This window comes from Podarcis cretensis (assembly GCF_951804945.1).
Source record: "Podarcis cretensis genome assembly, chromosome: 1".
Taxonomy (NCBI): Eukaryota; Metazoa; Chordata; class Lepidosauria; order Squamata; family Lacertidae; genus Podarcis; species Podarcis cretensis.
Window position 1 is genome coordinate 66,147,501 of NC_137170.1, and position 25,402 is coordinate 66,172,902.

At 40.9% G+C, this 25,402-nt stretch overlaps 1 protein-coding gene across 5 annotated transcripts in view; it reads right to left on the reverse strand.

Moving 5' to 3' along the window:
* Nucleotides 1–25,402, reverse strand: part of DCDC1 (doublecortin domain containing 1) — a 265,169-nt gene that overhangs the window by 114,297 nt on the left and 125,470 nt on the right. For all 5 annotated transcript variants that reach the window (XM_079987001.1, XM_079987002.1, XM_079987000.1 and 2 more), the window contains 5 exons: nucleotides 22,230–22,367; nucleotides 20,733–20,851; nucleotides 18,109–18,169; nucleotides 14,664–14,822; nucleotides 14,097–14,248 (listed from right to left, as the gene is read on the reverse strand). In XM_079987001.1, the coding sequence (XP_079843127.1) occupies nucleotides 14,097–14,248; nucleotides 14,664–14,822; nucleotides 18,109–18,169; nucleotides 20,733–20,851; nucleotides 22,230–22,367 (629 nt within the window). The remainder of the gene's footprint in view (nucleotides 1–14,096; nucleotides 14,249–14,663; nucleotides 14,823–18,108; nucleotides 18,170–20,732; nucleotides 20,852–22,229; nucleotides 22,368–25,402) is intronic.

Below are 25,402 nucleotides of genomic sequence, written 5' to 3' on the forward strand. Positions count from 1 at the left end.
GCAGGCGCTGGGACCGAGCAGCGGGAGCGCACCCCGCCGCGGGGATTCGAACCGCCAACCTTTCGATCAGCAAGCCCTAGGCGCTGAGGCTTTAATCCCCAGCGCCACCCGCGTCCCATCAAATACCCCCTAGCAATCATATTTTTAAAAGTTTTCATTGATAAAAAGAGAGTGGGGAGTTGTGAGGAGGGGAGGGAGGGGAGGGGAAAGGGGAAGAAATGGGAAGAAGGGGGACAAAAAGAGATAAGGGGAAGAGGGATTGCTATGTAAATAAATATGTCATTAAGGATGCAGTAAAGAGAAGCCCCAATATAACTTTCTTCTGAGTAAACTGACAGGAATGTGCTACAAACTTATTTATTTTTTGAAAACCCTGATACATACGACACACATTCTGCAGCCAAACTTCAAAGTTATTGGAAAACACTGCTTCTAAAGATAAAATAAAAACCATGAACTGTCGCCTCATAACTTTGGAACCTAGTGTAATGAAGTTAAATATCTTCCCCAGTTTCAAAATAAGGGTTAATGGCCTCATTAGAAACTATAGCAAGGACTGAGGAAACCATATATGGGAAAGATAGGCAACCTCCTTTAGTGACATAAAATAGCACAGCTTTTACTAGATCATCTTTTAAAACTTACATATATTGAAAAGCTCATCTACGTTAAAGAACAACAACCCAATGTTTCCAGGATTCTAACCATTTTTTTTGTTGCTTCTGGTTTATTTTTCTCTCTAGCACTAACTTTATTAGTACTGTTTATGGTTCTAAACAATTACAGTTATTTTGAGTTAAGTAGTGTGCATTACTCCAACAGGTTACAAGCGACAAAACTCCCAAGGATGGTAGACACCCAAGCAGGACTTCTGACTCTCCCCCTTTAAAAAAAAAAAAAGCAGCAGCCTCTGAAGTTAAATCCACACTATTGGGTAAGTCGCACACAATTCTCTGAATTGTCACCACATACTTGGAAAGTTAGACATATGGGATCTGTGGAAAAGGCTGTGGTCATAGATCCTGAAAGTATTAATAGAATGAAAGGTGTTAATTCCAGGGTCAGTGAATAAGTTAAAACTGGCTGGAGGTCACCATGAGGCAGTAGGAGGGGGGAGGCCGGGAGGGATGATTCCATTCTTTAGAGAAAAGCATGAACCAAAATGGCTTTGGTCTGACCTGTTCAGCCCACTTCTTCATCTTTGCATGTTCCCCACTTTCAGGGCCAGCATGCCTTCATTAGTAACATTCTTGCCTCTGGGGCAGAAGGTCATCTGCTGAAGGCCCACACAAGAGTCTAAGCACAGGGTTCAATGCTGACATTGCAACCATGCAGGACTATTAGGGGAAAGGGGGGCATCCTGTCCTCTTTAGATGAGGCGTTAAACTGATATCCCTTCTGGCAAAGTCAAAATGAATGATTTTAAATGGGAAACAATAAGCTTTGGTGGTGGAATATGTGCTTTACAAAAAATAGCTGACTGGAAAAAAGAAAAGAGTTGAGAATGAATCCTACATTCTGGTAACTGGAACAAAACAGATTATTATTATTCTCCTCCTCCTCCTCTATTTCTCTTAACCATCACTAGGTTCGAGAGAACCACCATAAAGTTTAGGAGTTAATGCAAGCGTTTGAAGACTACTGTTTTGAAAAACTTGAATAGATCACAATGCTTTATATGTAAAAATATAGGCAGAGCTAGCCTCACCACTGGCAGAGTGAGGCAGCTGAGGGGCAGTGAGTGGATAGACCTTTATGTGCTGCATAGTCTGCCCTGCCCTGCCTAAGCTAGCCTTCTACCCTCAGAAGCAGTAAAGGATTCTGTCAACTGACCAGTGCTGCAGTAAGATTAAACTGCCAGTTTGGTCAGCTTCTGTACATGGAATGAGAGGATGGAGGAGGCTCCATCTTTGTACAGCTCAGGCAGCAAAACATTTGGGGCTGGGCCTGCCTTGGCTCTAATGTTTCTTTTAACACCTTCATTCCAACTTAGAGAGAACAGGGTTTAAAGTTATGGACTGAGCTGTAAAAGATGTTTAGCTTTCTAATTGTGGAATATGTTAAAAATGGACATCAATAACTCATTTTCAACTTCCCTAAAGCTTTGCTGATTGATGGTATGACATTTCTATGCTTAAACCTGAACCTTTTACTTTTAAAGACAGGGTACAACAGTGAGACTTTTTAATTGAAAAGTGTATGGGTTTTTTAATTGTTTCTGTAATTTCTGTCCCCCAATAAATCTGGTGGTGCCCTCCAGATGTTGCTGGCCTACAACTCCCATCAACAATAATATCTAACAAAAAATCAAGTATGCATGCATATGAGAATCACAGAGTAATGACATCATTAACCCTCCTGGACCCTGCTTTGCAGCAGTTTGGGGGACAAGTCCTTCCAAGAACATGTGCAGAGGAGGGCAACCAAGACAATCAAGTGTCTGGAAACCAAGCCTTATGAGGAATGGTTGAGGGAGCTGGGTAGCCTGTAAAAAAGGAGACGGGGAGGAGATATGATAGCCACCTTCACAAGGAAGATGGAGTAATCTTGTTTTCCCATACACTGGAGGGTGCCACATGCCACTTCTGCAACACTGTAGTCACTTCAGGTAGTCTGTAGATGATATAAATATTTATAGTTGTTTGTTTGTTTGTTTGTTTGTTTGTTTGTTTGTTTGTTTGTGAACACCTCTCCCTATTCCAAAATCAGAAATATGGATTGTCATATAAACCACCCTTAAAAAGGAAACATGCATGCAGAAGTTGTTAGGTTTAATCCCAGGCTTGAAGTGTCATGGACCACGACTGTGGGCAATACTGAGCTTCCTGTGATCTTAAATTTAAAATCCTACTTATATACCTATCCAATAACAGTTTATACTCATCAAAGCAATCCACTTCCCCTCACACCCCAAACTGAGAAGAGTATCTGTCATACCAAACCACAACAAACAGGGAAGAACTACAGGTAAGATGTTATCCATTCGTTCCTGGTTTAAGTGGAGACAAGAACTGTAATGGATCATATTCTAATCCACCCCACAGCAAATGTGATTTCAACTCCTTGAAGATGAAGTTAACTCTATATGTTTCCCTCAACTCTTTTGTTACCTTTGTACAACTGCCTGGTTAATGACCCCCATCAAGTGGTTAGCTTATAAGATTACTCTCCCTAACCCAATATTTGAAACACTAAATCAACTGAGAGTAGTTTATGTTTAAAAAGCATGCATATGTAATTGATGGCCTAACACTAGAAGGAAATTTAAGTTGCTTATCTAGTAAGTAAAGTTGTTCCTGATTGGCCCATTCCAATTATAGTAATATGCATGCAACTCTCAGCAGTAAGGAAACCTTTACCCCTTACCCTATGGGTAAAAGGGGATCCTATCCAGCGATTGCCCCTGGAAGGGGCAGAGCTCCCTCTCAGTTCTGCTCTTCATTTCAACATTCCCTCACAAATATGGGGAAAGGAGGATTATAAAAGTATACTCAATGGAATAGTTATAGGTAAGCAACTCCTGTTTCTTCTGAAGCAGCCCTGGGAAATCACACTAACAGTATGCAAACATTGGCCTGCAATCTGAGGAGTACAGAAAACTCATTCTAAGAGAAAAAGCAGAATCACATATCCATACAGTGCATTTGTCCTGGCAGTAAACTCCCTCTAGAAGTGCATGAAGAAAGTGTGTAGAGAAGACTACATGGCATCTCTGGACATGTCTGAGGGAACAGTTCTGAAGGCAGATGAAGAAACAGCTGCAACTCAGAAAGTGTGCCATCAGGAGACCCAAGGGCAGATTGCCTAGGAAGGTGTAGCAGAAAGACACACAACAGCTGTAGCTCTGAGAGCATGTGCCATCCACAAACCCACGGGCATGTTGCTGATAAGAGTACACCAGAAACATGTATGACACAGTTCAAGAGAGTATCTGTGAGGAAGCCGCAGCTTCCATTGGAAGAAAGGCAGAGCAGCCACTGGATACCTTGCAAAAAGTGCTGCATGGCTTTAAGGTAGTACAAGAGGCTTGACGAGAAAGGAAAAAATACTAATGTGATGCTATTTCAGAAGCACAAATGCTGACAAATTAGAAAGCCTTCAGATGACGTCTAGAGTGCAAGTTATCTGGAAATGATGGAGAATCTTTGCTTTTCCTATGCAAGGGCTGTGGGGAATACTGGATATTTGTCAAATACAGTGGTACCACTGGTTACAAACTTAATTCGTTCTGGACGTCCGTTCTTAACCTGAAACCGTTCTTAACCTGAGGTACCACTTTAACTAATGGGGCCTCCCACTGCTGCCACTCCGCTGCCACACAATTTCTGTTCTCATCCTGGGGCAAAGTTCTTAACCCAAAGTACTACTTCCGGGTTAGCGGAGTCTGTAACCTGAAGTGTTTGTAACCCGAGGTGTTTATGGAATATACTGAGTGGAATGTTTGATCAGGTTACATGAGGTTCTCTACACTACTTTCCAATGTAAATCACAAGTGAGCATTCAGATCTATGGTGGGTGATTTTTTTTTTAAATGGGCACTCCATTGTATAGGAATCACATCTTGCACCTGGTTTTGTACCACCCGCCATGCTGCTAATTTGCATCAAGTTCTGGAGTTGAAGGTGGGGCTACAGAACCAGATACAAATAATGGATCAGAGGACAGACCCAATTATCAATTGCATCCCATGACTCATTGTTGTCATTTAGTCATGTCCGACTCTTTGTGACCCCATGGACCAGAGCATGCCAGGCACTCCTGTCTTCCACTGCCTCTTGCAGTTTGGTCAAACTCATGTTAGTAGCTTCGAGAACACTGTCCAACCATCTCGTCCTCTGTCGCCCCCTTCTCCTTGTGCCCTACATCTTTCCCAACATCATGGTCTTTTCCAGGGAATCTTCTCTTCTCACAAGGTGGCCACAGTATTGGAGCCTCAGCTTCAGGATCTGTCCTTCCAGTGAGCACTCAGGGCTTATTTCCTTCAGAATGGATAGGTTTGATCTTCTTGCAGTCCATGGGACTCTCAAGAGTCTCGTCCAGCAGCATAATTCAAAAGCATCAATTCTTTGGTGATCAGCCTTCTTTATGGTCCAGCTCTCACTTCCATACACTACTGGGAAAACCATAGCTTTAACTATACGGACCATAGTCAGCAAGGTGATGTCTCTGCTTTTTAAGATGATATAGGTATGTCATTGCTTTTCTCCCAAAAAGCAGACGTCTTTTAATTTTGTGACTGTTGTCACCATCTGCAGTGATCATGGAACCCAAAAAGTAAAATCTCTCACTGCCTCTATTTCTTCCCCTTCTATTTGCCAGTGATCTTATCTAGTGGCTGTGATCTTAGTTTTTTTGATACTGAGCTTCAGACCATATTTTGCGCTCTCTTCTTTCACCCTCATCAAGAGGTTCTTTAATTCCTCCTCACTTTCTGCCATCAAAGTTGTGTCATCTGCATATCTGAGGTTGTTGATATTTCTTCCGGCAATCTTAATTCCGGTTTGGGATTCATCCAGTCCAGCCTTTCGCATGATGAATTCTGCATATGTTAAATAAGCAGGGAGACAATGTACAGCCTTGTCGTACTCCTTTCCCAATTTTGAACCAATCAGTTGTTCCATATCCAGCTCTAACTGTAGCTTCTTGTCCCACATAGAGATTTCTCAGGAGACAGATGAGGTGATCAGGCACTCCCATTTCTTTAAGAACTTGCCATAGTTTGCTGTGGTTGACACAGTCAAAGGCTTTAGCATAGTCAATGAAGCAGAAGCAGATGTTTTTCTGGAACTTTCTAGCCCATGACTCATACCCTAGGGTAATCTGCAAATCCAAGTACAAATCTATACCTCGGTTTGCTACAGATAGGGATTCTAACATGATTTCTAAAAGTAGCCCTCACACTTGTGCAAAAAACGTGCTCAACAGTAATCAATCAATACTCATATTTTACAGGTGAGAAACACTGAACGTGAAGGGGAAGTAAGTAACTGGCTTTAGGCTACCCATGGCAGATAATGCCTTTTACTTGCAATTTTACTTGCTGCATTGGGCAGAGGAGACCTTTCTGATTTACTGCAAACCAGAGAGCAACTAGCAGATCCCAATATATCTTATGCCCACCCCCTGGTATAAGGGACTGTTTCCAGGCCACATGCAAACAGACACACATAACTCACAAATAAAAAGAATACAGGGGCATCCAGCCCAAGGGAGTAAACACAATGCCACCTTAAGTTCTGTAGGAGCCATGAGTCATGATCTTGCAAAATTTCCAGGCATACATATTTGTTTTATAAAATATACATATATTCTGTTCTCAAATATGCTTAGTTCTATTTGTGTCATATATTTATCATACTTGTATCTTCCTTGTGGGGAGGAGGGCATCCCACACAAACCTGTACTGCTTTTGCTTTGCTGATGTCTTTACATCTCATTCACAAGCTTTCAGTAGATACCCTTCTCTTTAAACACATTTCTCAAAGCCTCCCTCAATGTTTAAAGATACTGTGAAAACATCTGAGTAGGTCACTTGCACAGCACTATTGTAATCGCAGTGGCAAGAATGGGATTTCCCATCCGCATTGTAATGAAATGGGCACAGACCTGCTGAAGAGATGACAGCCACTCTCCAGGATGCAATCCTGTTTGTGGGGGCTTAAGTCAGATAAGATGTGCACCGCAGAACGAGACAGAGGAAGGACAGGAAATGAAAAGCATCTACATTTACAAAGAGGCGTAAGCACTATGAAATGACAGGGGAGTCTTGTGGAGTCAGATAACTGCTTTTTTTCCAGGATTCATTTTTTGGGGGTAGAATTTTATGGTTAGATGAATGTATCCACCTGGCAGTGCAGCCTCCACACACACAAAAAGCATGTAGTATGGTCCTGGGACTATAAACTCTAAGGCTAGAAAGAAAAGAGAAAACCTTCATGGCACAACCTTGCATAAACTCATAAATGCACAGCAATGGCTGACCATGTGGCTCTATTCCATCACAGTGGGGGAAGGGCATCTGACTACATAGGGCCTGTTTTTACCACCAGAGGCAACTGGTTAAATACAAGCCTGATACATATTGAATGTGATGATTAATTTCTTACATAGGCTCACGGCAGATGTAATGGCTTAGTTCAGATGTCCCTGCCAAACCATGGTGCAGTTGCCAGATACACGCAGTGCACCTTCTTCATATCGCCTCTCCCCCTCTGCTTCAGCAACAATTCCCCCTTCTACTGCCTGACATACAGTCACCATAGTTTGCTACGCCACCTGAGTCAGGCAAATTATGGTTACCACTAGCCACAGTTCACGTCTGTACCAGAATCAGACATTTATGATTAGCACTTAACTCATTGCAGTTATGCTATATAGTTAGTACTGAAAAAGGAAAGGATTATGCCAATAAAGACTGAATGAATGAATGAATGAATGAATGAATAGGTGGATGAAAAAGGAAAGGGTGGGGAATTTGAATGGGGGAGAGGAAAGGGAACACACAACCTCAAGGGAAAGGAGGGAGAGAGGTGGAAAGTCATACAGTCCCAAGAAACTCCCAATTTTTAACCATGGTTAAGAGATTGGGGGGGGGAAATGGGTTGCATTCAATATAGTGCTACGGCAAACATTCTACCAGTGCAAGCGTTTTTCCTTGCACCACAGAACACTCTCCCCATCTCCTCCCCCTGCACCCCCCTAAATCTGTTCCTGTGTTTCCCCCCAACCCTCTTGAGCAGATTTGGGGAGGGCAAGGGGTACACACATAGAGGTGGGGGGGATCCCATTGCACTAGTGCACCTCCTCTCCCACCATGGTCCTGATCCAGAACTTGGGGGTCATGTCACCTATTTGCATTGCAGAAAAACAACTACATTCAGGACATCAGTGGATGCTTTCCTCCCTAAATACAAATAACACCCATGAGCATGACTAATCCAGATTGGGATTCAAGTTACTCGTTTTAAAAAGCCTATCACACAATTACTTTGTAAATGGTGTCTCAGCTACTTTGGCCCTCAGTCACTGATATAAGAGGGGTTATAAAACTTTCATAAAATTGCCATCTTTGAAAATAGATCATAATTTATTGTTCACATTGGTTGCTTTTTCTACTTATTTAAATTATAAATAAGATTTAGGGTCAGCATTTCCAATAACCTTCTTAAACTGTCATGAAATGCACTGCCCCAAATATCCAGGTTTATTTGCAGAACAAAAATAATCAGTTGCATATCACTTCTTTCATAGTAGCTCCAGATTTATTTTACTCAGTTCAGAAAGAAAAATCATTTGTTTTACTTGAGAATGAATTATCATCAAGGAAGAGCAATTAAGATTGTTTCCAACTGTAAAAATTGGTGTTTCACTGAGCACATGTGTGCATGAGGAACACTGTGCAGAAAGTGGGGCATTTCTTTTTCTTTGCTGTGAGAGAATCTGTTTTTCAAAGTCAGGAGAGTTTTAAAAGCATTTTTCACACATGGAGGTAGAGGAATGGAGGCAAAGGAAATGGTGTGGGGAAAGGAAAACAAGAAGCCCACTGTGAACATTTAATTTCCCCTCACGTATCTCTGGCTCATAAGCATTAAGTTTAAAGAAGAATAAAAAAGGCAATCCTGGTCTAAACCATGAAAGGAAAACAGGCATATGCAGTAATAATTATTACTACAATTGTTTACATGGGACTACTGTGACAGTATGGGACGCAGGTGGCGCTGTGGGTTAAAGCCTCAGCGCCTAGGGCTTGCCGATCGAAAGGTCGGCGGTTCGAATCCCTGCGGCGGGGTGCGCTCCCGCTGCTCGGTCCCAGCGCCTGCCAACCTAGCAGTTCGAAAGCACCTCCGGGTGCAAGTAGATAAATAGGGACCGCTTACCAGCGGGAAGGTAAACGGCGTTTCCGTGTGCGGCTCTGGCTCGCCAGAGCAGCGATGTCACGCTGGCCACGTGACCCGGAAGTGTCTCCGGACAGCGCTGGCCCCTGGCCTCTTAAGTGAGATGGGCGCACAATCCCAGAGTCTGTCAAGACTGGCCCGTACGGGCAGGGGTACCTTTACCTTTACCTTACTGTGACAGTAGAAGTAGCAATAGTAATAGTAGTACTGTAGTAGTTTTTAAATTATTAAAATGTTGATGTAAAAATTAATCATTTAAAACTGAGATGGTCTAAAGCCAAAATTATTATATAGACAAGTTATGAGACAAACCCTTTTTAGAGTTAATGCAGAGTGTGGAAGTAGGACCAAACGGATTGCAAAACCGTAACTGTGGCAGGATCCTAACTTCCGTCAAAATATCCAAAGAGGCTTAATACATCAATATGATTTGTACTTTATAATTAAATAAATGCCAAGTAAATCATTAAAAGAAATGTCAAGACCATCATTGGCAGCTGTTTCCCCTGCTAAAACGGGAGGGAAGTAGAGGAGCAGGGCAGCGAGCAAACCCCACAGCGGTCTGCAAAGTCACTAGTGGGAAAACAACAAAGGCCTTTCCATGCAACTAACACAGATGTGCCCATAGCCAAACTGTCAGAAGCAGTTAAGATGACAGCTACTCACAGTTCATTATTTCCTTCTCACAGGTCACTGGGTGACAAGCTGGGTCACCATGCTTTGTTGGCTGCTACAGTTCTCCCCCCCCCCCAAACAACTTCTATTTAATTTAAATAAAGGTAAGTTGCTCAATTTAATATAAGAACGCAAACAACCACAACCTCACACCGGCAGGTGAAAAACATGAAACACAGCATCTATATTACTTCTGTACCACGTTGAGTTAGGTTTGTATTGCTGTATCTAAAAAGAACAGAAAAAAATGAATTTAAATTATCTAGCTCAAACAGAGAGCTGAGTAATTTTGTCAAGATTCAACTAAAGCATGTAATGAAAGCTAATTTGTCCCCAATTCAAAGCTTTAACCTTTAGAACATTTATATGGCAGATAAATCATGAGGAAAAGCTTGCGTTTTCAGTGAAAAGATTCACTCCATCATAATTTTCCCACAAAGTACAATGTGGGGGTTAAGTATACTGAAAAATTGATTCATGAAAACAGAAAACCCCATGTGTTATGTTTTAAGAAATTATATATATATATATATATATATATATATATGAAAAAAACAAATTCTTAAATTTTTCACTGCAAAAAAAAGGATGGGAAATAAAAGTGCTTTTAGTTATATCTATATAAACTAAATATTTCACCTGTGATTTATAGGAATTTTCTTTCCATTGGAAAAGGGTAGATGGCCAATGTTATATAGATCAAGACAAAACCCTGTTAATATTTTTTGCCATTGATGGCAATGAAAGATAAAGTATAACATTTTAATTTAAATCTTCTGGATTTCCCCCCAATAAATACCTGATATGGAACTACTGATTTAGGCGGAAGGGCCAAATTGTAAGGAAGCAAGTGGTCCCATAAAAGTCATTGGGACTATTCATATACCTAAAATTATATAGGGCAATGCATTTTGCTGTGCTTTTAATGTGGATTTCTGCATGCAGGTACAAGCAGGATAAATGTACACTTGGCAGATATAAATATGTGTAGGTGCAGTAGTAGATGAAGGCTTGGGTGCAGAGTTATGTGAGTGAAGTTTGATTCGTGCAATGGGGCTTCCACCCCTCCTTATTGTATCCCATTGCACCTTGGAAAGCTGCTCCTGAGAGTTGGAGGAATTTTTGGAATAGTGTGGAGTGTGGCATTGCGCGGGGGGCCATGTATATGGCAGCTTTGCTCCCTTAAGATGCCTCTACTCAATTTATATTGATCCTCCCCTCTCCCTACAAACTCCTATGAAATATCCCATGACATTCCGGGCTGGTGTGTGTGGCTCCCAAGAGTGTATTTTCCGGTGCACAGCGACAGCAGTGGGAAGGACGGAGTGAGAAAGCCCGATTGTTCTACTTGCACCACCCTGGATACAAGCCATAGGTTTACACTGACAAGGATGTCTCACTTGCCTCATGCAAGATCTTTGAACTACCTTGGAATCATTCTATAAAGCCACCCACCATAAAACTATCCATTTACTGCCAACAGTTCACTTTCAATGCATTATTCCGTATGACCAACATCCCCCACCTTCTGCCCATTGGATTTTGGGAAGAACTGACCTGAATGGCAGAAGTGCCTATCAGGAGGGAAAAAATCATCTGCCATACTAATTATTTTGTTTTGGAATAGACAAATCAATCGAATGTGAGACATCAAGTGCCACTTTGTATTGCAAAGTCTTCATAATAACAGTATCAATTTGTATTACACAAAGTATCTTTCATTCACACACACACACCATTCTTCTGCATGTGCATCTATGCACTCCACAAATCTTGGCGAATCATTCAATATTGTGCAAGTATAACGTGAACTGGGAAATCAGGAGTGGTTCCCAGTATAAACGACCTGCTTCTTCTCAGCCTCTTCAATCTTATTTGTAGATTTCCCCTGTGCCCCTTAATCAGTGGTGCCCATTGGGACTGACAGGGCAGAATGCAGCGAGACCAACAGTAGGTGGAACAAGAGCCAATGACAGGCAAAAACAACTAATTCATGTTTTACCTACATTCTGCTCCTTGCTGAGCAGAGCAACACAAAGATCTGTACAAACTGGCCCTGCAGTTTTTAAAAAATCATTTCTGAGGTTAACTCTCTTGATACAACAAGGAAGGTGGCTTTTTCATAGACTCGTAGAATCATAGAATTTTAGAGTTGGAAGAGACCATGCTTGTCAACTAGTCCCTCTAATGCAGGAATCTTTTGCCCAATGTGGGGTTCAAACCCACAGCCCTGATATTAAGAGTCTCAGGCTCTAGTGATTGAGCTCTCTCAGGTCAGTCCAGAGTTTGTTCAGCTCAAGACTTAAGTCTACTAGACTTAAGTCTTATACTATTGTGGGAAGTTTATCTTCCATATAATAGAGGCATTTAGGCAAAGTCCACCCTGGTTGAAAATAACAACAGTGGCCACTATTGGATCATGCATTTGGAAGTGTATACGGAGACTCTCACAAATGTCCACTCTACTGTTACCTAAATAATGAATTGTCTCATGCTTGGATTCCTTCTGTGAGATTGCTGTATCATTATGCACTGAAGAAAGGGGAATGACATCCTTCCTTTCCTTAGTACAACTAACAAGGGTCAAATGTTCTTGAGAACCAATAATCCAGCTCTAGTGACTTCTAGATTTTCAGGCAAGGAACTCTCAGGGAATATGTGGGCCGGGGGGGGGGGGGGAGTGCCAACCAGAATCAGCTAATTCTCTGACCAGGGACATTTGAGAAGATGTTATTGGTTGTTATATTTCTCCCAGAACCCTGTAAGCCTGGTGTTAGTTTCTCAACCACTGTCTCACCTAGGTTTTGAGCTGCTTAGAGCCCCTTCTTCTTTCCTCACATGTGTCTACCATATGCATAAGATGTTTTGGAATCTCAACACAGCCAGAACTGTATGCCTTACTTCACAGGTTTGGACGGCATGTTGCTGCCTCATTGGACACCTTCCCGTGAATGGCATTAATTGTTCATCAATTGTAGGATTCACGCGGCATGAAACATTGCAGGAGAGTGTTAGTAAACATATCCCACAGGTCACATCAAGGGACAAGCTTGTATCTCACACAGGTAGTTTAGTGTTGAAGCTGATAATCAAATCTACGGATTTCATTGATTCTTGTGAAGGAAGCCAGTGACATATTGCCCTGGAAGTGTTGAGGGCAATCCTAAACAGCACATTTTGTGAAGATCTTTATGTGAACAGAGAATAGTGGTCAACTAAAGGCCTTTAACTGAGAGTTGTCATTAAGTCTGGCCACCTGCTGGTGTGAGGGTGCTGGTTGCTTGCAAATATCTGCAAATGCAGTTGGGTTCTCAGTGACACCCAGCCCACAATAAGCATTAGTAACATTTTTGCAGAATGCTGAATAATTTGTTTCCCTGGATCATAAGGAATGTTGTAAATGGGGAAATGTTTAAAGATTTAGGTTTGAAAGATTTTTAGAAACCTGTGGGTACTATTTGTGAGGATATAATGAAAGTCAGTGATTGTTTTATTATGAAACTATAGAAAACATTGCTCTTTCATCCTCTATGCTCTTATGGACAGAACAGATTTTGGTTATGAGCCCTCCCGATATTTTCAAAGAATCTTGTCACTTCCTCATTCAGAAATTTGATCTTTTTACCATACACTTTTTTTTTGCAATCTGTCAATTCTGAAATGTCACCACAGAAAGTGAATGGTAGTCATAAAAGAGGTACTCTATGCCTATTATTTCATCAATATTAAGAATTCCTGGGGTTGTTTCATCAACTCAGTGCAGAAAGTTGCACCATGCTGCATCATCTGACCAGAACATTGCGACATAATGGAATGCCCACTCAGAATACCATTCCACATTTCATGTTCAAATCCTAAGCAGCCGGGAAAGATGGGGAAATTGCCAAAATGCAAGATTGAAATTTATGAACAATCTCTGTTTGAACATAAAACACAGTTTCAAAGCCCACATCCACTCTCAAGAGAGGGAATTAATATATAAAATATATTTCAATATAATGCAAAACATCTCATATTCATGCAAGCTGCTTTGTGAGTACTAGAGCCTAAGTACATCCAGTGAGTTTATTGCCATATAACACCCAATGCAGAAAAAGTGGAGGGGTATATGTAATATTGCTTATTAGTTTTGAATTTTAATATTGTTGTTTTACCTTTGTATCATATTATAGGTAAAAATGCATCAAATGCATAAATGATGTACTCATATAAAATTAACTTCAGTAGAACAAAGCATGTAACCAAATCATACACTTTACTCTTCTATGCATAATAAGTTAACAATAATTACCTCAGTGATCCTCTTCCATAGTGTACACATCAATCTTTTTCTTTTTTTTAAAAAAAAAAAAAACCTGCATAAATGTCACCCCTTTCCATTAGTTTTGGTCAAAACTCCATGTCTGCTTGCAAGCCAGAGGGCTTCTGAGATATTTCAATAATATCCAGGAAATCAATCTTACATGAAACTGAAGGAAAACATCTAATGTCATTGAACAATAAATATCAGTTCTGTCAGTGGCTTACCTTTGAGCTGAGGCCTTAGGATGTTTCTCTTCTAGTTTCCTCACCAGTGCCACTGTCAGCTGCCTATTCCCCCCCGAGGGACCTTCAGGCCTTAAGTGGGCGTCCAAAGGTCCTGAAAGTTGCTTCTCATTGCAGACATCATTTTGCAGGACCTATTAAATTATGAACAAACATACAATGAATATATATTGTGCTCCATACAAATATTTACTTTGGATAAGCATATTTTGGCAGGTACATTTTAACAAGCAATATTATCCTATGGGGAAAGGAGCTATTGAAAAAAAATGTGTTTGTGTGTGATTGTATGTTGTGCTTCTATTTCTCGAACATGTGTATGTAATTAATATTCAAGTTAAACTCTCTCTCTCTCTTTACATACACACATATAGAAATGGTTTAACTTGAATATTGATATGTGTATGTAATTAATATTCAAGTTAAACTCTCTCTCTCTTTACATACACACATATAGAAATGGTTTAACTTGAATATTGATATTAAACTGTGAAGGGCAACAGCATTTGCTTTCAAAATGTTTTTCCTTAAAAAAAATACTGCTCTGACCTGCCTCTGGCTTGATACAGTGACCTCTTCTGCTGCATTGCTATCTGTCTCTCGATGAACTGGAGACTGGGCCCCATGGTGTGTGCAGTATTCCGTCTGGGTCACCTCCTCTCTTACATTTAGCTCCTCTAGGTAGGTCAGGACAAACTCAGGGTAAGCCTGTAGGAAAGGACAAAGGCAGAGTAGTAACACATACCAGGATGCAATCGGTAGAAAGACAATCGTCTACAGTTTAGCACAGGGAATTATGGGAGGGAAAGTTGCTGGTACTAGGCAATGACATTAAAAGATATGTTGCATCTACACAATTTTGTTTACAACTTCCATCCATTTGACTAATGCAAAACTTCAACTCTATACAGAATGAAGAGAATAATTCTACAGACTGTAACATATAAGTATTAAAAAAAATCACTAAGACTCTTCTAGATGTTTGCCGCAGTTGTTGTTGCTTCAGTTGATATTATACATGGGCGCAACATGGCCTATATCCTCCTCCAACCAAACTTTCCTTTCTGATCAATATATGATTCTATCACTGTAGTTTCTGCTCAATCCATGCATATATATATATATATATATATACACTTAGTGCAGAACTCTACTATTCACTTTCCTTTCCCACTTCCAATCATTTTTTTCTAGTTTTTTCTTTGTCTCCCCACACATTTACACTTTCTATTTCCCATGCTTAAAGCCCTCCTTAAACATGACATTGGGGACGCGGGTGGCGCTGTGGGTTAAACCACAGAGCCTACGATCAGAAGGTCAGCGGTTTGAATCCCCGTGACGGGGTGAGCTCCCATTGCTCAGTCCCTGCTCCTGCCAACCTAGCAGTTCGAAAGCACGTCAAAGTGCAAGTAGATAAATAGGTACCGCTCCGTCGGGAAGGTAAACGGCGTTTCCGTGCGCTGCTCTGGTTCGCCAGAAGCGGCTTAGTCATGCTGGCCACATGACCCAGAAGCTTTATGCCAGCTCCCTCGGCCAATAAAGTGAGATGAGCGCTGCAACCCCAGAGTCGGCCACGACTGGACCTAATGATCAGGGGTCCCTTTACCTTTAAACATGGCATTAGATTTCTTTGGATGAGCATCATGGCATGCCATTCATTGTTAAGGGTTAATTTAGCTCACAACTGGCATTTTCACGAAAGCCTTTCATAAAACTTCTCAAAATATATGCCAATGAATGGCTACTGGATATGGTGGAACCCTCGCTATGCCTGTAGAATATGAGTCATGTCTCTGTGATGATTTGAATGTTACTGCATGCCTAGCTTGCTCTGCTGACAAAGGATCCACTGGCATAAGGTAGAAAACAAGCATTCTTGAGGCATGAATAATGGCTGTTCACTGCAGCTTTGCTTTCTAAAGCGTTCTCCATTTTTAAAAGTGAGAGAGATGTTGAAAGTCTCCTGTTTCATCTTACTAGTAAGGAACGCCGCCCCCACTGAAAGTCAGTACAAATTCTAAAGTTTTCCTGGACCCCTAAAATGAGGCAAGCCTTTGCTTACACACTTTTTGCCCTCAAAACCCATTCCACCGCCAATAAATTATTTGGTCCAGTTTTGGTGCAAATGACCCATATGTTCCTTTTTTGTTGCTAGTGCTGAACCAAGAAATATTTTTCGCCATACCCTGGCACCACCTGGGTTAAGGATTAGCAGCCCAACATGACGTATATTAATATCAGGGATTATATGAAAATAAAGGTAAAGGACCATTAGGTCCAGTCGTGACCGACTCTGGGGTTGCGGCGCTCATCTCGCTTTGCTGGCTGAGGGAGCCGGTGTACAGCTTCCGGGTCATGTGGCCAGCATGACTAAGCCACTTCTGGCAGTGAACGGAAATGCCATTTACCTTCCCGCCAGGGTGGTACCTATTTATCTACTTGAACTTTGACGTGCTTTCGAACTGCTAGGTTGGCAGGAGCAGGGACCGAGCAACGGGAGCTCACCCCGTTGCAGGGATTCGAACCGCCGACCTTCTGATCGGCAAGTCCTAGGCTCTGTGGTTTAACCCACAGCGCCACCCGCGTCCCTTATATGAAAATAGGGGCTCTCTAAAATACAGTGGCCTAGGCTGCATTGAGGAGTTCTTATGCTTACAGAGTGCATATTACATCTATAATTTCCTTTCAAACTTTGTTATTTCCTTTAAGCCTTTAATCAGAATAGATGAGATCCTGAAGTCATTTTTCTATGAAACAGTGCTTTTTATCTAATGAGCAATAGACTATTTGGTACACTGTAAATGAAATAAATGAAGACTTTCCGAATTTCAAAACTAGGGCATTCTGAATATATACTGTTACGCTAGGATCACCTGTTGTTTAAAGACAACTTTCTGGTCTCTGTACCAGACGCAGGGCTGAAGTCTATGGGATTAAGGGGCTGAGCCTGGTGTGAAAGCGATGGCATTGTTGTGCTTCGCACTGAAGTGTTGGAAAAGTACAGGTGCAAAGGCAAGTTGTCCATCTTAGATATGCAACTGCAGCATGCACCGCCAAATAACACTACACAAATCAGGCCGGCACAGATAAACCTAACCACAGTAACGACTACACCTGTGACACAAGGGCAAAACAAGAACTAAAAGAGCATTCTGAGCAAAGTCTCAAGCAAGTGAGACCAGCTACAGACTACACATCAAGTCAACTGTATTACACACATATATTAAGGTAGGCATATTAAGTAATTAGGCATTTTGAAAACATTCTAGAAAGCATTTCACCACTATACTGATGACAAACCCCAAGGCTGAAACTAGTTCCAAAGACAATCAATGAATTCATGGCACAATACTCAAAACAAAGCAAATCACTCAAGAAAATGTACGAATTTGTCCACAAACTAGATGTCAAGTTATATACAGCTGTAGCCAATGTCCCAAGAGCCGAAGTCTGGTCAGGCTTTATTGCGTCACCTTTCCTGCTGCGTTCCCAAGCTCCACACCCACCCACAGCATCTTATGAGGGCTGCAGTGACATAGAGAATTGCTGAGAGTAGGGTAGAAACAGATTAAGCAAGTAGGAGTATTTCAGTTTAGGAATACTGATTTCTGGCCAAGATCAGTGCTGCACCATTTGAGGTTAGACTAAAGCTGAACTTTGATACACCTATAAATCAAACCACAAATTAATAAACACAATAAAATCAACATGTCAGTGAATAGTACTGATTAGAAAAATGGGAAAAGAAAAATGCAAAGCTCACAGCAGTCAGAAGTTTAAAGGAAAATATTATCATAAAATACTTTTATGGTATTCTTAGAGAGAAATCAAGCAATGCAACAATACAAAAGGGAGAAAACATTTATATTGTTCGTGTAGGAGGCCATATTTAACTGTTCATGCATATATGCCATAATGGTCTCCATGTAGGAGTCTGAAGATTGGGAATAAATAGTTTTTTTTTTAAAAAAAAATGCTTATATATCTCACACACCTTAGGATGGATACAACCATCATTTCCAAACTCCCAGTGTTGATATATATTGTTTTTGTCTCTGTAAGAGAAATATTTCTTAAGTTAACCATCATCAAAAGCATACAGCATTTTCTATTTACAGCACAACTTACAGCAGAATGATTTGTCTGGAAATTTGTCTATGCATGATTTGTCTGGAAATAAATCCCACTACACTCAGTGGGGCTTACTCCCAGGAAAGTGTGCACAGATTGTAGGTTTATAACATATTTACTCAAAAGTTTGTTCCACTGAGTTCAATGATCCTTATTTCCAGGCAGGTTGGTACAGGATTGCAACTTTAGATATCATAACTACATTTAATAAATAATTCCACTTTGGAAATCTCTGTTAGTTTTAGAAAAGGAATTAGCCTGGGATTTCTAAATAGGAACAGTACTTGTTTAACCACTTCCAAACCTGACCTCCTCATAATTGCTTTCAGTGTTAATTAGGAATTATGTTTACTACTGCCTTATTTTGTTGTTAATTGCCCTGTGACCGTTTCTGGTAAAGAATGGTACAGAAATCTCTGAACAAATAAATAAATAATGGTCACCAACTCGGGTGGCTTTGAAAAGGTTTTAGACAAATTCATGGAGCATAAGGCTAACAGCAGCTACTGGACTTGATGGCTGTGTGCAATCTCCAGAACTAGAGGCAGCTGTTGGGGAGCATGAGTGGCAGGGTCCTATTGTCTCATATTCTGCTTGTAGGCTTCTCATAAGTCACTGAGAATAAGATGCTCCACAATATGGCCCTTTGGTCCTAATTAATAATAATAATAATAATAATAATAATATATTATTTATACCCCGCCCATCTGGCTGGGCTTCCCCAGCCACTCTGGGAAGCTTCCAAAAGAATATTAAAATACTGTGATACATCAAACATTAAAAGCTTCCCTAAACAGGGCTGCCTTCAGATGTCTTCTAAAAGTCTGGTAGTTGTTGTTCTCTTTGACATCTGGTGGGAGGGCATTCCACAGGGAGGGTGCCACTACCGAGAAGGCCCTCTGCCTGGTTCCCTGTAACTTGGCTTCTCGCAGTGAGGGAACTGAACTTATTCTTCTTTGTAACAACAACACCAAAAATATGAACTGAACTCTGATCTGAGTAAATTCTAACAATCTGAATTTTCATAGACTCAATAAACTTGAGTCTTGTATCTGCTCTCCATCCAGATACAAGCTCAGCACTAGGAAACAAAAGTAGGTCAATCTAACTAACCATGCTTTCTCCACTGGAAAAAAAAAGTTCCTTATAAAGATTTGTAAAGAAGATTTCTCTCAAACTGGGCAATTGTGAGATGATTTCATTTTGATCACATGATATTGCAGTAGCCAAATAGTGGTGCAAATCCTCCACATGATGTACATCACAAGGTGAGAGCATTTAGCATCAAGAAAAGGAGCTTCTGACTTAGTGAATGTCACATGCTTCACATAACCAAGTTCCACATGGGTGACACTGAGAGGTGACTGAACAAAATCACCCTGGGCTGAGGGGTGGGGCATAGTTTGAAACCATCCTAAGGTTAAATGGGTAAGGATTTAAGTTTCAGTGGTTCAACAAACAATGGCATGGATCATAAAAAGTATAAATGGGAGGAAGTTCCTGTTGCACAAAAGACCTTCTAGAGTCATGGAGCTCTCCTGAAAAGTGTGGATATGACATGGGGGTGGGGGACTGCATGTGGTGTAGTCTCTTTTGTGGCTAGGGTGGAGCTTGGGGTCCAGGTGGTATGGGCTGTTGTGCCAGCTGTGTCACCTCCTGGACAGATAGCCTGGTCAAAGTTATGCATATTGCACGACATTATATATGTGACTGCCACTGTAAACGGCTTGAAGGCTTGAAAACTGCAATTTCTAGGGGGGGGAAACTAACAGGTTACTTTGGGAATGGTTGTTGGAAGCACATCTTGCTAGTGCTAAAAGAGCATCACTGGCTCCAAAGTCTGATCCGTTTCTGAGCACAAGAATAACGTTTTGGTATCTTGTACACTGTATCTGTGTCTGCATATCTGGAGGAAACATCTCTGACATAAACCTGTCCTTGAAGTGAGGTCATTTTTGGAAGTCTTCTACCAGGTGCCCCCAGAAGATGGCCTTTTTTCTTATTTTTACTTTTATGTTATTTTTACCCTGCAGGAGCAATTTAGCCTAGCTCTGCGATTGAGCTTTAAAACACCCACCAAGAAATCTATCTGCACACCCAGACTGCATCTTTAAGATCCACTGAAGGTTATTACATAACATGTGCATTTTTTATCTCTTTTAAAGGACCGAGAAACAAAAGAAACACAAGAACTACCACAGCATTAAGTAAAATATATGTGCCCTTGTTATCCGTCTATTTTTTCCTCCTGTGTATTGTTGAAAGAACCTTCAAAGGTGATTTAAAATATGACATTAAAGTAAAGGCTATGCCTTTACATGAATTTAATAATCCAAAAGGAATTAAAGGACGATGATAATTTTGAGAATGACAAAATCTGTAAGCACATACAGTATTCTGGTAACATTCAGTTTATCTAAATGACTACATGTTTTCAGTTTATCTAAATGATTGTATGTAAAAACCAACCCACCCTTGTATCAATACCTTTTCTGCAGACACAGCTTATAGCCTTCAAGAGGTATGCCATCCTGCATCACAGCTCTGATTGGATGACCAACAGCTAGGCTGCTTTGTACCATAGCTCGACTTAGAATCATTCCAGCCTTTCAATGAATGGGAAAAAAGGTTTTGAATAAGTTAAAAGAACCAGAAAATTCAACAATGTGTTACAAATAGAGAGGTCATTATGCCTGGATAGCTCAGGATATTAACAGTTGGAGAAACTGAAACACTATCCACAACTTAGCAGTCAATGAGCCCTGCTCAGAACCAGTGATCTTCTGTACAACAAGGGTGGCATTTTACAGTTCAGTGAAAAATAGAACAGACCCTTGATATCTTCATTTGTCCTTTTCCTCTGCATATTTCACAGTGCAACGATTTAGGGTCCATAACGTGTCACTTGCTATACTTATAACTACAGAGTTTACTTGAAATATGTATGCACAGGAAAAAAGTTCAGTGAACTGCAAAGATTACAACAAATCTAGAGCCATTGAGTCAATTTAAAGTTTTACCTCAAGTCTAAAGAATGTTGGTTAAACATCCTTAAAGCCTTTTGTTTATATAGATTTATATACAGAGAGAGAGATATATACAGCAATACTGAAGCAAGTAAAACAGCTGTTGCAGGTGCAATCTTTCATTGCTTGTTACATTTTAAAGGCTGAAATCCTAACACTTGCTTGGCAGTAAGTCCCATTGAAAACAAGAGGACTTACTTCTGAGTAAAAACAGCTAAGTCTGGGTTGCATTCCAGATTTTAATATTAGCTATCAAATGCAGGGCAATTGTATGCCATTTTATATGCAACTTATCTATGGTTCCTGCTTGCAGAGGACTTTAGCCACACTACTGACAGGCAACACTACCACTGACAGTAACCCCCCAAATGGGACATTTGCGGGATGGATCCTAGGCTGGTCCAGCTCCCAGAGAGAGGGGGGAGGAGGCTGTCTTCCTTCTGTCCTAGCTGGTGCAAGCAGCAAGGCTTCAGATGGAGTGCTGGCTATTCTGCCTTGCAGCTCCCAACTTTGTCCAATAATTGCCTTTAATATTGTTACAGTGATGCTCACTCCCTTTCCAAATATGCAAGCAATGAGTTTTTTGATATCTTAAAAGGGAACAGCATTGTTACGCTACAATTCTGTTCATGGTGGCAGCTGACTGCAGCCAATTCAGCCAACATATTATAGTTCAGCACAGTGGATATAACCACAATTAACAGATTAATTTGCTCTTGGCTTTGATCATCTATGCCCCATCAAAGTCAACTCCATTTGTTTTCACAACAAACCGAGAAAGGAGACATGGCGTAATATATGCATGATGATCTTTGTTAGTTGTGCAAGTTTTGCTACTTTTTAATATTTAACTCAAAATCCCCAAAAGTAAACTAACAATCGGAACAACAAATCTTTTCGCATATCAAACATCTGAATCCATTAATACAATGGATGCTCTGCCTTTTCACCATGGTACCTTTGTGATCAGCCACATATTAGACAGAGGCCAGTGTGCTATGTCGAATGTCAGCTCTCGGCGGCCATTTCTTCTGGGAGCATCTTTCTTCATCTTTTCCATGTTAACTGACATGAGAAGAACTATCCCGGAATCAGCCTACACCCAGGAATAGAATGAACCATAGAACTTTCATTGATATGTTAGCATGGCAACACCGCAAATTACCGATAGAGAAAATTCTGTGTAACATTTCCTATTACCGTAACCCAAATCAATTATTGTAACAATCATGAAGAAATAGTATGCTGTTATACTGCCATTGAAGCAGTCTTGCCTCCTACATTTTCTTTATTAGGGACAAAAAAAGTATGCCCAAAAATTCACTCAAAGTGCAATCCTATACATGCCTATTTAGAAGTAGTGGGACTTACTCCCAGGTAAGTATTATAGCATTGTGGTCTAAATATGGGTATGGAATGAAACATGCACCACCAAAACTCGAAAAGGAACTAACTCTGAACAGGTGAAAATGTTATTGGAAGGGATGTTAGGATAACAGCAATGAGCCACCTTGCAGGGTTATAATTGTAATAACTGAGACTCTGTATGCAGATCATTTAAACACGCCAAACCTTTTAAATAATACTTAAATATTAATGCTTTTCTGGGCTACTGCTCATATTGGAATGGCATATTCAAAATGCTATAAAAGACAAAGAGCAAAAGCAGAGTTGGCCAGAAAGATACTCAATTTGCTCTTACCTGTTAGCCAGCTGCTGCAGTACGGAGAAGAGATACCCCATCGTTTTTGTACAATGGGGCCTAATGTTCTGCTAATCCCACGCTAAAGGCTGAGGGACTTAAAGCCACAAATGTACTTGCCCTCTCCATTCTAAGTTGTGATCAGAGGCAACACAACTGTGTGGAAGATTGTCATAGTTGGAATTAGCGACAGATATCATTAGGATGTGTATAACACCTGCTGTAAGTCCCTGTGTCCTCATAGCAATGCCACTGGCTTTAATCTTATCACATTTGATTTTGTGGTGCAGTGGGGAGGAAACATTGGCCCCTTTGTATTCATTTGAGGTTGGCACCCAGCACTAATACCATGCTGTTCTTCAAGAGATATAATGCGGGATATTACAAAAAAAAAAATACACCCCACCAGATAAAGAAACAACACCACATCTTTCTAACCCAGCTTCAGGTGATTTTATAGTTTCCACAGTGTGTAGAGCAATAGTGTAACAGATACAAGGAATCACAACAGGAACATATATATATATATATATATATATATATATATATATATATATATTCTTTATAACTTTCTTTTCTTATACACATCCCATGTTACTGAACTGGAAAAGCAAGGCAAGCTGTATGTCATAATATGTTTTGCCCCATAGAACAAAGATAAACCTTTTGATGAATATACTAAATTTTTAAATAGCACAGTATCTGGCAATATCTATATATTTTTGAAGCCTTCACCAACAGCATAATAAAAATAATAGGTTTGGACAATGGCTGCCAGCAGCAATAAAAGGAAAGAAAAAAGTGTTTCCCATCACCCACAACCATAGTAATAATGCTTCCTGCACCATGTTATTACCACATTTTTAAAGTAATTAACTAGGGCTGGGTGGGAAAGGGGATAACAACTTTTGCAAACATTTTCATCACAATCAACAATCACTTTCTTGTTGTTGATTATATCAAAAAGAGGTGAAAGTATTCATCTATTCTGAGTGAGAACAATGCTTCATTAATTTGGTTTGCCAAATTAGCATGTGCGCAAATGTGAATGAGTACAGTACACAGTATTGGCACATCTTCCTCATAACTATGTGATCCCGCCCTGGCCCATATTACCCAGGAAGAAATTGCATTAAGAGGTAAAATGGCACCATACAGAACCAGAAAGGAGTAACTGTGGTAGAGATCAAGACTAACACTGCAATCCAAACTCCAGCGGGGCAGCAGCAGCCACAGTTCTGACACTCATACTGGCACCAGCCTAGAGCTATCAATGGGCAAGTGATGGCGTGGTATCCAGGGATTCCTGGTTCATTTCAGCCCCCAGAACGTCAGGAGCTCATCCTACACCCGAGTAGGACCCTGGCAGAGACACATGCCTGACTGGCATGTTCTCTCCTTCCTGGTCGATCATTCGGGAGCTTCCAAAGCTTTCTTCTGCCCGAACATCACAGCGACTGATGCAAACAGACATCGGCACACTTAGGGATCCACCAAGTTTGCGCAGTCCGCGTAACAGAACTCAGTAGCTCAGCATTTGGCTAATCTACGTTTATTTACATATAAACACTCACGGAGCACTGCAACATGGCTCCCTCTCTCTCTAGCATCAGACAGCAAAGAGAGAGAGAAAAGGACAATAGTCCCACTTCACGGAACACAGTAACACAAACTTCCTGTCTCCGTCACTTCCCACTCTGTGGAGTCAAAACATACACTGTCATGTGAAAGACAAGAATCCCATGACTGCAATCACGGGGAATGAATCTTCAACAAACACCATGTTCAACAGGAATGGGGAGCTCCATACTTGCAGAGAGGAAAAGGCATCACTTCATGAGAAAAGGCCTAAAGTTGACAGAGTAAGGTGTGACCAATCCACCTCTCCCCCGGAAAACAGTACAGAGGGATTAGGATTGCAGCATTCTCATAATTTTTGATAAATTTCTCCCCAACACCTCCCTCCTCAAAGTGGGCAAATGACTCATATGGAGACCTGGTCATAATATTTCATTTGAAATACATTAGAAATTGTGTTTTGGGGGGGGGGTTACGTCCCAGGGTTACCATGTAAAGGCAAACTTGTGTAAAGTCAGAATGACTCCCTGGAACAACCCTGGCATGAGAAATCTTACCTTCTGGAGTCAGCACGGAATCTTCTAGGGCCAGGCATGGTCAAACATGGCCCTCCAGCTATTTTGGGACTACAACTCCCATCATCCCCAGCTAACAGGACCAGTGGTCAGGGATGATGGGAATTGTAGTCCCAAAAAATGGCTGGAGGGCCAAGTTTGGCCATGCCTGTCCAGGCCATCCAAGATCTTGTGAGATCTTGCAAAGGCCTCCAGAACCCACATGTGACCTACATAGAACCCAGAAAGCAAGGTGGAGAGCTTTTAAAAGATCAAAACCTCCAATCCCATCCTCTA